The following is a 13,130-nucleotide window of genomic DNA, read 5'->3' on the forward strand; positions in this document are numbered from 1 at the left end:
GACTTGGGTCATAACTAAAAGCACTTTGGGTGCCAAGCCAAGGAGTTTGTTCAGCTGCTGCTGGGTGGGTGGAGCAAGGGAGCTGAAGGTATCGCTGGGAAACCCAAACCTGGGTGTGTCCAGAAGGACAAATATTACCCACAGTGGGGAGGAGAAATGGCAGGTGGAGAGACCAGTCGAGCCAGGATATAATAATGTAGTAGATGGGTCCCCAAGGTCAGCGGTGCCCTTCCCCCACTCCACACTCAGCCCTACTAGGAAATCAGGAGGGAGGAGGATGTACTCATTCACTTGGGTTGCCACAACAAAAAACAACAGACTGGGTGGGGGTGTAACTTGTTTCTGTTCTGGAAGTTCAAGATCAAAGTGCTGTCTGGTTTGTCCTGGGGCCTCTGTTCTGGGTTGGCAGACAGCCTCCTCTCATATAGTTCTCGTATAGTTATGTCTGCTGGGAAGGTCTTGGATGATCGGAAACACCCCAATGAGTCCATTCCCCAGAACAAGAAAGGGACCCTTCTTCACCTGGAAGTCAGATTACCACATCTGGAAACCTGATGGAATAATTAGAGGGTGTGAACATTAGGAGAAAAACTAGTCAGGACAAACGGACAGGACTCGGCAGCTGGCCCCCCACCATTTAGCTTAGCGGGAATTATTTGTAGGTATGTGCGAGTTGGGTGGTCCAGTTTCATTTTTCTCACTATGAATAGTAATTTCTCTCATTACGTCCTTTTCCTTTACAGTGATGAACAAAGCCGTCCACGTCTTATGTTGGGTTTTCATGATGAACAGGAATGTTACCAACTGCATTCCATCCCACTGTTCTTGTGGTATTCATTTATTATCATTTTTATTTATGTGCAGTGCATGCTGTGTATTCCACTTGAGTGCAGATACCCACAAAGGCCGGAGGAGGAGGGCATCGGATTCCCTGGAACTGGTATATTGCCAGTTGTGAGCTGCCCAGTGTGGATGCTGGGAGTCAAGTCTGGGCCCCTTCTATTAATAGCTGAGCCACCTCTCCAGTCCCATAGCAAAATACCTTAACAAAAATATTTTACAGTCTTTTATCTGGAAAAATAAACTGTGAAAGTATTAACCATCCATGAAAACACAAATCAATAAGATCTCTAACATATTGTTGGTAGAAATGAAATTGATACTGTCAGTTAGAAGAGGTCCCAGGTTTTTAAATGAAAGCTGAACATTTTATGCACCCCTGGGTATTAAATCTCATGGATCCTCATGTATGAACATACCAAGACACAATGGACCCTCATGTATGAGTGTACCAAGACACAATGTAAGCTCATGTATGAACATACCAAGACACAATGGACCCTCATGTATGAATGTACCAAGACACAATGGACCCTCATGTATGAGTGTACCAAGACACAATGAACCCTCATGTATGAACATACCAAGACACAATTCAGGTTCCTTTCCCATTGCTTCAATCAAGGGCAGAAAAGCATACAATCAAATCTATCCGCCCATTATTTTTATCACTGGCTCAATAAATCACGGTCTGAGCACACAGTTTACAGTCTCTACCATAATATTAGGGTGTGTATGGGTCTTGGTAACCACCACAGACAGTGGAGTAACGATCCTTAGGAAGCAAGAAGGCAATTTGGTTCAATACTACTAAGTAGCTGGTGTTGGTTCAAACTTTGTGAGTCTGACTCTGAGTAGTTTATTTTTAGGCAAATTTAAGCACAATTTGGTAAAAACGTCCCTAGTGATAATTAACTCAATCCTGTATGCACAATAAAATACAACGTAAGCCAAATAAAGATCGGATGGGACCACATTGAAAGTCTTTGTAAGGTACATGTGATACCTTGCTGCTTTCTAGAGCTTGATTGAGAAAAACAAGCTCATTAGATAAGAGTCTGGAGAGAGGATCTGATATGGTCTCAGCCACACCTCGCAAATGTCACCAGGCTATCAATCACGGTGGATAACAGGTTATAAATCTCTTCCTTTGAAGAAACAATCCTGTGTGTCTAACATTAAAGGTCCCCTAGTATTTACCTAGAACCTCCTTGTCTCCTACATATGAGCATGTCCTAGAAAAATGCTGGAAGAAAATGACAGTGGCGTTTGTCTCAGTGTCTTTGCTAAGTGTATTAGTTGCTTTTCTTCTGTTGCCGTGACCAAAACACCACGGCAGCTCATAGAAGTTGCATCTTATTTGGCCTTGTGTTCTAGAGGAATGAGGGTTCATGATGCTGAGAGAGCCTAGAAGCCAGGAGCAAGTGTGGAGGCAGGAGCTGGACACTGAGAGCTTGTACCCCAACCATGCCCTCAAAGCAGGGCGCATATTGGAAGTGGTGCAAGGATTTTCTCTCTCAAAGCCCATCACCATCAGCAAGTCCACACACTCCCTAAACCTCCCTACACTAGTCAGGGTACTCTAAAGGAACAGAACTGATGGAATGGATGAATAAACGCCATGGGTTGTCCTACAATGGCTGTCTCATGATGGAAAGGCCAAGTCTCCAGTAGTCAGTTAGTCCTCCAGAGTAGATATTTCTGCAGTCCTGACCTGGTGCTGGAGTCTGGAAGGAGCTCTGAAGAGCTGCCGGTCTTTAGTCATGAATCTTGAAGAATCAGGTTCTAATATTATGGAAGGAATACTGCAATAGCAGGATAGATGAACTTGCCAGCAAGAGTAAGGGCAAGTAGGCAAAAAGCAGAAGCTTCCTTCCATGTTTTGTGTGTGTGTGTGTGTGTGTGTGTGTGTGTGTGTGTGTGTGTTACCAGAAAGTCTGTTCCAGAGTTAAGGTGGAACCTCAAAAAAAAAAAAATCCCTCACAGGTGAGCCAGCTGCCTGTGTTTTAGCTGATTTCAGATGTAGTCAAGTCAGCAACGGAGATCAGCCATCGTATTCCCCAAGGAGAACCATGAACCAGGGACTAAAGTGGTCAAATATCTGACCCTATGGAACATTCATTCAAGCCATTATAGCATTCTCTAACAAAGACCCTCGTAGATAATAAAAATGTCTCAAAGTTCTCCAGGCTGAGATGTTCAGGACTTGTGCCAACAGATTCAGGGTCTGATGACAGCTGTTTTCAGGGTCATAGAGGGCAATGCCATGGTGAAGGGGACTTCTAGCTCTGTAGGGGCTTTTTAAAAATAAAAACACAGGTCCCATTCATAAGGAGATTGCCTTTGGGGTCAAAGTTCTCAAAGTCTTTCACCTACTCAGGGTTAGAGTTTCACTGTATGAATTTTGAAAGGACACAGATATCCAGGCCAGACACCATTTTAAAAATAAAGCTTCAAGCATGAAAACCAGACAAGGTATTAGGTATGCAAAAGGGTTTGGAAAAAACAACTTAAGAGGCAAGAGGAATTCAATGGATAAAGAAAATATTTTATTCAACCACAAAGAATGACTTTTCATTGTTTGCAGGACCATGGAAGGAACGAGGGATCAAGTTAAAGAAATTAAGCCAGACCCAGAAAGACAGGCAGCCTGCACGTTCTCATGCGTGGACTTTAGGAATAATAAGAGTCAGGCCATGAATGTCCAAGGGGCACTGTGAAGGATGTGGAGAGAAAGTGACATGAGGTGCTCTCGAGGGAAGGAGACTTGAATAGTGAATTTGACCAAAGCACGTTAAACACATGGATGAAAATATCACATGACTTTGTAGAGGGCAAATCTGGGTTGGCAGAGTCACTCACTGTATGCATGAAGTCCTGAGGCCGAAAAAGAAGATCGTTTGAGGCCAAGGAGTTCAAGGCCTGCCTGTTCAGCAAAGCGAGGTCCCATGGTAAAAATCTAAGCAAAGGACAAAAGGATACCTTAGCCGCCTCAGAACGCAGGGTGAAGGCGAAGAGGGATGGAAGGCAGGGGATGCAGGTGGAGCTTATGTACTGGGTGTGTTCCGAGGGTTCATCTCTGTTTATTACATTATATATTTATTTTACTTTAATTTCAAAAAAGCTTTATTTGATGTGTATATGTGTTGTGCACCTATGTCTGTGAACTATGTACATGCCTACTTCTAGTGGAGGTAGACGCCAGAAGAGGGCGTCAGATTCTCTGGAACCTTTGTGCGTTGCCAGGTGAGCGCTGGAAGCTTAATCCGGGTTTTCTGCGAGAGCAACTGGTGCTCCTAACCCTCGCCATCACTCCAGCTCCCATATTTAGCTTTTGTGTCTCCTGCTAGCGCAGGCTTGCCTAGATTCTACTGTGCTGGGAAACGGAAGTGTGTTCCCCAGCCTTTATAATCCAGTCTCAAAGCCCTCTGTGTAACTCTGGACTCCTCCGGCGGCCTCCGGTGCTCCTCCCAGACTTTGAAACCGGGTCTCTGTGTGACTCATGAATGACCTAACTCCTGCGTGGACCGCCTGCCTTTCTGCTGAGTTGCTGGCGCGCCTTCCTTCGCGCCAGTGTCCACGCATACGCTTACTGAAGAGGTGCAGCGGGCCGGCACCCCACCCGCTTCCCCGCGCGCCCTCATTCCGCGTGTCCCGCCCCACGCGCTCTCGCCGCCGTTTGACGCGCGCTCCCTGGAGGCGAAGCCCCGCCTCGCTCACCTCCTATTCTAGCCCCGCTGGCCCCGGCGCCCATGATCCCGGGGCACCGCGGACCCTGGTCCGCGCCTCTCTGTCGGCGCCTTGTCCCGGCTGGCCACAGCGGGATGGGCCTGAGCCCAGCAGCCAGCGGGGAGTACGGGATCCGCCTTTTCAGGGTCCCATGGCCATCACGCCCCAAGCAGATCTCGAGGACCGCAAGTACTGAGTCAAGTGACACCCAACCTACAAATGGTCAGTCAACTTTACCCCACTCAGGTCTGTCCCAGGAGTGGGGTCTCTTCCTCCGGGTGGTTCTCAGCGATTGGCCACCAGAAATGGCTTGGCAGTTGCTTGTGTCTAGACAGCCCCCATACAAATTTTATGGAGGGCAAAGCAAAACTGAAACAGTTCTAATTCTTATTTATTTAACACACACATCTGTATATATGTATATGTGTGTATATACACATACATACATACATAGTTCTGGCTGGCCTCGAACTCTAATATATAGATCAGGTTGTCCTGGAACCCACAGAAATGCATCTGCCTCTCTGCCTTCAGATTAGTGGGATTAGAGGCATTCACCACCACCCCTGGCTTTAAACACCATTTTAAATCAACAGGCAGCCCACTTTTGGCTCCAGTTGGTCTTTCATGGGTCTCACTTCTTCCCCCATAGAAGGCAGTTGTATATTAAATCACACCCCTTCCCTCCTGAATTAGACTCAGCGAGTTCTCAAGCGCTGGTGGTCCAGTTCTTGCCGAAGCTACCCAAGCAAGACCGCGGATTAGAACAGGCCCGAAGTTTGCGGCAGGGGTAAGATTCTTACTATGAGGAATGAGGCTTTGAGTGCCAGAAGCCTTTTTGAAGCTCTGACTTAGATGTTAGTTTTGCAGAACACTGTCCACCCCCGCCTCCCCGCCCCGCCCCCGCCCCCTCCCCCCCCCCCCCCCCCCGCCTCCTTCAGGTGGGTTCTGTTTTAATCTGCCAACAATAGAGCCGGTGAGTAGCATCTGCTGGGTAGGACTGATGGCTGTTTGTTGGCAAATCTTGTTGAAGTTTTTACCCATAAGGCTACTCTCCAGACTCATGAAAGTTGAGTGGGTTTGTAGGAGTACAAACCAATGAAAAATTTAGTAGGCTTGTGCCTGGGCCTTAGGTTGGGGCAAGGAGAGGAGGTTCGAGTCTTTTTGCATTTTTACTATAATCTATTAGGCACTGCCTTCGCTCCTTTTAGAATCAGTGTGTATCACTCACTGATAGAGATTTAAAAAGAATAATGTACAAACTAGAAAACAATCAGAAAGCTCTGACCAGAAGGGGAAGGGAGAATGAATAATAGAATTTATTTGGGAATAAGTTCACAGTGCAGTGCAAAAGGTACATACCTCGTGGAAATCGACAGCGCAGTCCAAGGAATAGGGGGAGAAAAGAGAGAAACATTCAGAGTTGAAACCAGGAGAATGGAAATTGCTGTGGGTATGCCAATCCACGATGAATTGTTGCCGGACAGGTGTGTCCCTGAGAAGCAACTTTGTGTAAAATTATGGCTTCCTGGGATTTCTCAGGGTAGCTCTTGCCAGCACTGCATGCCAGCACTCCCTCTGGCTTCATTTTGTCTGAATTTGAGACCAGGGACTCCATTTTGAATGTGACACCTCTCACCTACACACTCACTCTTAAGCAACTGGAGAAAACCAGGGCGAGGCAGTCGTACTGCATGAAGGTGAGTGTCTTCCTGGAGTCAAGTTTGCAGGTGTGTGAGGGATATCTCTTTCAATGACAAAAACTGAAAGGTGTCTTAAGAGCATAGATCTGATTGGTCATGCAGCCTTTCAGATCAACAGCCGTGGAATGACGTTTATAATGTGATTACAAAATCACTTTATAGACAGAAGCCAGAAATTAATTTGGAGCTCATACCCAGCAAGAAGAGGACAGAGATGATTCCATCATCAGATTCAGAGATCGAAGGCAACCTAAAGAACCAAGCAGCGGAGGTGCGTATCCTAGGAGCTGATAGGATGAGTGTTTTCGTTTCTCGGTCAGCTCACTGCATTGTTCTCCACTTTAGGTTTGTCTAATACATATCTGCACCGACAGGAGACATTGGTTATGAGCGTCTCAAGTAGCTTTCCTGGGGCACTTTTAGCACATATTTACATTCTAGATGTTCAAAATCTGCAATTAGACATGTTTTGATATTGTTAGAGCGGAAAAGAGAAAAATGGCAGGTTCTTGGGAAGGAGCTAACATGAGCTTACCTTACCCCCCCCCCCCCAGAAGATCTTTATTAGAGAGAGAGAGAGAGAGAGAGAGAGAGAGAGAGAGAGAGAGAGAGAGAGAGAGAGAGAGAGAGAGAGAGAGAGAGAGAGCGCGAGAGAGAGCGCTTCACAACATGGGGGAGCATCAGGTCTTAGAATCAGAGAGTGAGAGAAAGAGTATCTTAACAACCACAGGTCTCAGAGGGAGGGAGAGTGCTGCCCCTTCAAATCCTGAGAACAAAGGGGCTTCTAACTCTCACAGGTTTTGGAGGTGTGTGTGTGTGTGTGTGTGTGTGTGTGTGTGTGTGTGTGTGTGAGCTTCATAACACATGATCTATCTTGGCCATGTCACTGTGCCAAACAAAGGGTACAGTGACAGGCACTAGGTAGGACCATAAATATATCCTGCAGCTCCAGGGGACGGGGCTGGTGAAGCATGGTCTGATTTCTGAGAGGGGTGAGGGAGAACAAACACAGGTGAGGCAGCAAGAAGGTCTGTGATCTCATAGAGACCCATATTGGACTGTGGCATAGCCACGGCAGAGACAACATAACCATCAAGCATGTTTTTAGAGCCTGCCTGTTTGTGATCTCTTCCCCGTTGCCACCCATGCCGCTGTCTCCAGGCAGTAGCCAATCTGCTTTCTGGCAGCTTTAGATTGGTTTGCGTTTTGTCGAGATGGGTGCGTTTACCGAGTTTTAAGACATTTTACTACACTGATTGATTGTGGATGGATGGGCATGTGTGTAGGCCAGAGGACAACTTGAAGGAGTTGGTCCTCTCCTATCACGTGGATCAAACCCCAGTTGTCAGATTTGTTTGCAGCATCCTTTACTGCCTGAGTCATCTCTTTTCTTTTCTTTTCTTTTCTTTTTTTTCAGAGCTGGGGACCAAACCCAGGGCCTTGCACTTGCTAGGCAAGTGCTCTACCACTGAGCTAAATCCCCAACCCCCTGAGTCATCTTTCTGGCTACCCAGCCATCGTTTTAGTGAGATGTTCAGGGTCTGCTGGAGACCTCGGCTGTAAGCTGCCACTGGCTTTCACTATGACCTTGTGATCCTGTTCATTTGAATGATCTCTTTAGCAGAAGAATCTTGATAGCCATGGGTTTTACTTTCTTATTACCCAGCAGAAAAGTGCTTGTTGAGCCTGTACGTCAATTACTTAGGGTTACAGAGATGTCAGCCATCCTGACATTTTTACAGGACTAATGCAAGTGTCTCTAGTGCTGCAACCAAAGAGAATTTCTGGCTTTCCTTAAAGGAAAGGGACTGCAAACATTTCTGTCCGTGTCAGAGGTCTGTTCAAATGATACTTCCAAGGAATAATTTATATGAGCACTATATAAACAATTCTATAAACACTAGAACTAGTTGGCAATAGTTATGAACATTTATAAGACCTTCATACTGCACAATTCTCAGTGGATGCTTAACCAGTCAGATTTGTTTTTCAGTGAGTTTTGCAGGGCAGGAAGATGCTGCTGCCTCTGTAGCTACAGGACAGCCATTGCTTTTAACACGTAAGACCCTTCTGAAACAATAACCAAGACAAACAATAACAAAGATCTGTGCTGTGAAAGGTGAGCTCTGAGAATTTCATGTGGCGATATGTCAGGGCCTTGGCATTCCATATGGTCGACAGAACTGGAGTCAGAGCAGGGGACGGCTAAGTGGACACTGTGGTAAGGAGGTCACAGCCTTGCTTGTCTGCAGTGCTTTGCCCAACAGAGTCCAAAAGAGTTGCCTTGTTCTTTCCCTGATGCTACTTAGCGGAACCATTGGTTAAGCTGTATGATGTCGGCTCTCCATGTAGCTTTTATAAGTTCATATACAGTTCTACTCAGGTTCCTATGTTTAGAGAACTATGAGCATGTGAGGAACACCAGATTCTTCACTTTTTCTTTAAAAAAAAAGTCTCTGTTCTTGAGAATTTAACTGTCTTTTGGCAATATCTGCATTCATTTTTTTTTCATAAACGCACTGAACCTAGTTAGTACTGCTTCGTGGGGCCATCCACTGTAGCATGGGCAGCCTGCTAGGGGCCGTGTCCCTGACTCGTGGGTTCTGGTGGAGGGAGAATTGGTTCTTTTCCTGAAACAAGGTCTTGAGATTTGCTGGACACATATGTCTTCCTGCCTCTACCTGCAACCCCACTTTTCTCTTTCCATTTCCTGTCTCTGTATGTCCATTCTATGTTTACCCCTGCTCACTCTGCACAGGGATGGATGCAATCCCTCCAAAGTCACAGGCTGAAGCCCTAACCCTTAGTGTTTGGAATAAGAGAATAGTTAGGGTTAAATGAGGTCATGGGATGAGGCCCTGAGTTGCTATGATTGGTGTCTTTGTGAGAAGAAACCCCAGGGAATCATCTTCCTCTTTATCCTCACCCCTGTTCTCTGGGAGAGCACAGAGTGGGGAAGTCAAGTGAGGTGACAGCCATCATACCCTGAAGAAAGGGACTTCAGCACGACACCTGCCTTGCTGACGGTCTGGAGAATGCTGTGGAGGTTAGCAAGTTTGTTTAAGGCATCCAGTCAGCTCTGCAGACAAATGCAAACAAACAGTTAACAGTTCTTCCCTTGAGAGAGGCCCTCTCTCATCTGTCCCAAGTGTTATTCCTAGGTGCACTCATCACGGAGCGTCTGAAGGACCCCATCTGGAGTCAGTCAAGCTTCGACCCAACAGAGACAGGCTAGAATCTCACACCAGACACACGACCAACAGTAGAAGTTCACATGCTCAGGTCACGTAACAAATAGTACAAAAGCCTTCACCCTCTCGCCCAAATCCTCTAGTCCCATAGAAGAAATATCCTCCCACGAGAGTTATTGAGCTGAACCCCACAGCACAGAATGAGTGTAATCTAAGAATCTACAGAGTTTAGGCCAGACCTCAGTGCCTCAGTGAACTTGAAACAGCTAGGGGTAAACAGAGTGATGCCCAGGAAAACAGACAAACAGCTGAACGAGGCAAAGACCACAAGGCAAAGATTCAGGATCTAAAACCAGAATTCATCAGAGAGAGAAACATGCAAAAGGAAACTCAAGCTGAAACAAAGATGTGATTGAAAACCCAAAGGCTCTACCCCCTCCTCCCCGTGCGCTTCATCTTGAGCCCTCCTGCCATCATTTCTGGGACTACCTGGCTGGTGATTAACCACCACTGACTGAGAGCTGAGAACCTCTGTGAGAACTTCACCGTGAGAACTTCCGTGTTGCCGTTGTCCTTCCTTCTGAGGAAAGTCCTTTTGAGCCCCCTGCCTTTTGTAACCTGTATCTTGAGCCATGTCTGCCTACCTTGTCTCTGGTTTCTCACATTCCATGAAAGGTCTCCACCTTTACCCACCTTCTGGGTAATCTTCTCCCAGATTGCCCCATGATGTTGTTCTTGCCTTTGAGATCTCAATCTGTATCTCGTAAGAGATCTCTCCTCACCTAGAATGACAAATGGTCACTGTCTGCTGCATCGCAGTGGGATTACCAAACTTCTTCATGACTGCTGTTAGGTGAGAGCTGAGGGGCATTCTCCAGAGCTGGGCAGTGCTGGGCCCTTTTGGGGCGTATGTCTGTTGTATATACATGTGTATCTATACAGAGGTACACTGTCTTGTTTCAAGGCCTCTGCCCATCACTCTACAGCAGTTCCTGTTTGATTTTCCTATCGAGTTATTAACAGGCAGGCAGCATACATAGCATGGACATATGAGCAAGTATGCATCCCAGGTGGGGCAGAACAAGAAGGTACAAGACTTCACCACAGTCCTCAAATCAGCAAGAAATACAAAGTTTAGGAGTTGTTCATTTCTAGCATTTTTTACTTAATATTTTTGTACCACAGTAGATGGTTGTAGATAATTGAAACTGCAGAAGGTAAAGTGAAGACAAGAGATATAGGCCTTGCCTCAGAGGAAAGGAGAGTTTATTCTGACCCAGGAGCACAGAGGCGGGATCCCCAAATCCTGTGCTATACGGTGGAAGTGCTCACATGACACTTTATTAGTTGCAGAACAAAGAAGAGGATGAATTTACCACATACAGTGGTAGGATCTATGGGCTAGTGGTTATAGCCGCTCTGGGGACATCCTGCTAGAGGCTTTGGATGCTGTCTGACAACAGTCTCAGCATTTGAATGGGTAAAAGCTATAGTTCTGTTAGGAGTGCATTGTAAGGTTTTGATGGCCACAAGGGCATTAGATCAGACACGGGCTGGCTTTCCAAAGGGACTAAAAGTATTCTGGTTTGCATTTTAACTCCCTGTAACCATGGAATTTCCTCATTCGCCTTATAGAATCTTAGCACAGGTGCAGCTCCCTTCCCTCCTCCATCTCTCTGTTTTTCTTTTGGAAGCTTCCTCTCACATTCCTAAGTGATGATGCCCCTCTCCCAGCTCCTCATGACTACTCTGATGTCTGGTTATATACCAGCTATAGCATTAGCATGCTTTATAAATGGACCAAGCCCCTTGCATTTGGTTCTCCTAGAGTTGAAAGTGACACTCTTACTTTGTGACCCAAGGCAAGAACAAAACCTTCTACCCACTTCCTTGTTCTGTGCCCACTTGATTTGATTTATGATGCCTTTAGAATCTGTTTTTTTTTTTTTTTTTTTTTTTTTTTTTTTTTTTTTTTTTTTTTGCTTTGGTGCCTGCTTCTGCTTCTGGGTTGCCAGCCTAAGCCAAGAAAATAGGCAGCAGATGCCTGAAAGGCTTTGCAATGACAGTGTATTCCAGAGCCTGGTGGAATCAGACAAAGGGTTGGGGGGAAAGTACTCATAAATTTAACACTGGCGTATTGGTTGTGGTTGTAGGCCACTGGGATGGTAGATATAAGTTCCTGCTAGTCAGAAAATTTTGAGGAATGAGAGAGCTTAAGGAGAGGAACCTTGAATTTAGCATCAATAACTCCGCTTTACTAGACTTTACTTTCCATTTTACTAAACTGTTTAGTGACAAAGTTGCAAATGCATATTCATATATATACACATATGAACTAACATATCTTAAACTAAAAGCAATTCAGTTTTTAACCTGCATCAGTATATGAAAGTGTTCAACTTGTGTTGATTTTTAAGAGACAAATAAAAAATCAGAAATATAGACTTCCTTATAGACATTTAAAAATATTGCTGTTGGGGCTGGAAAGTTGGCTCAGTGGTTAAGAGCACACGTTACTCTTGCAGGGGATCCAGGTTCAGTTCCTAGAATCCATACTAGGTGACTCATAACTGCCTGTTCCGGTTCCAGGAGACAGTTCCCTCTTGTGGCTGTTTCAGGCACTGCATGCACACGGTGCACATTTCTTACTGGCCTGTATCGTTCTTTGCCTGGGTTGAGGTCTCCTGGACTTTTCTTTTTGCCCATTAGTTTGCCTATTGGGGACCCCTTGTTCAGGTCATGTTTCAGCAGCCATGTTGGTGAGACCATGATTCTGAGCATTAGGTGCAGAACTTGTGTTGCAGACGTATCTGTTGTAGATGTATCTGTTGTAGATGTATCTGTTGCAGACGTATCTGTTGCAGACGGATCTGTTGTAGATGTATCTGTTGTAGATGTATCTATTGTAGACGTATCTGTTGCAGACGTATCTGTTGCAGACATATCTGTTGCAGACATATCTGTTGCAGACGTATCTGTTGTAGACTTATCTGTTGTAGATGTATCTGTTGTAGATGTATCTATTGTAGATGTATCTGTTGTAGACATATCTGTTGTAGATGTATCTGTTGTAGATGTATCTGTTGTAGATGTATCTCTACAATGTTACATTTTGATCATCAGTTTTCTGTTGAAAAGAGACACTTCCTTGGTGATGGATGAGAACACTTGTCTGGGTATAATTACATTTAAAATGCGATTAGTGATTGTGCTGGTTTAGGAAAGTGACAGTTGTAGCTTTTGGTTCAAGATCTGATCTGAAAGCCTCCCCCTGAAAAGGATTTCTTTTCGTGGTACCAGAAGGCACTGTGCAAGCTTTTAAATGAAGTAAAGAACCAACAGTCCTATCCAGCTCGATGCCCATGAGTCACAGTGAGCTGTATGGTGTACTAATCCTAAGGGTGAGGTAATGGCACTCATACTTTGGAGATAACCAACAGCTCTACTTAAAGGGAGGTAATGGAGCATGAAATCCACATTTTTAAATGTTTTCTTTAAAAAAGTTTTTCTTTTATCAAAACTAGAGCCTTTTCTCTTACACTATATGCTGGTTATGGTTTCCCTCACTCTACTTCCAGTTCCTTCTCCCTTCCCCTCTCCTCCCATCTGGATCCACTCCCTCTCTGTATTTCATTATAAAAGAAACAGGCTTCTAAGAGATAACAAC

General features: G+C 45.3%; 1 protein-coding gene across 4 annotated transcripts in view; it reads left to right on the plus strand.

Moving 5' to 3' along the window:
- Nucleotides 1-4,117: 4,117 nt before the first annotated feature.
- Nucleotides 4,118-13,130, plus strand: part of Plaat5 (phospholipase A and acyltransferase 5) — a 33,174-nt gene continuing 24,161 nt past the window's right edge. For 2 of the 4 annotated variants that reach the window (XR_015619671.1, XM_087548753.1), the window contains exons 1-3: nucleotides 4,413-4,815; nucleotides 5,266-5,359; nucleotides 6,435-6,543. Coding sequence is in view for 2 of the 4 variants with exons in the window: in XM_087548753.1 (XP_087404879.1) it covers nucleotides 4,593-4,815; nucleotides 5,266-5,359; nucleotides 6,435-6,543 (426 nt within the window). In the remaining 2 variants the exon portion in view is untranslated. Of the gene's footprint in view, nucleotides 4,816-5,265; nucleotides 5,360-6,434; nucleotides 6,544-13,130 lie in introns of all 4 variants that reach the window. The other 2 variants (NM_001039007.1, XR_015619672.1) reach the window with 2 other exon arrangements.

This window comes from Rattus norvegicus, chromosome 1 (genome assembly GCF_021556685.1).
Source record: "Rattus norvegicus strain SHRSP/BbbUtx chromosome 1, alternate assembly SHRSP_T2T, whole genome shotgun sequence".
NCBI lineage: Eukaryota > Metazoa > Chordata > Mammalia > Rodentia > Muridae > Rattus > Rattus norvegicus.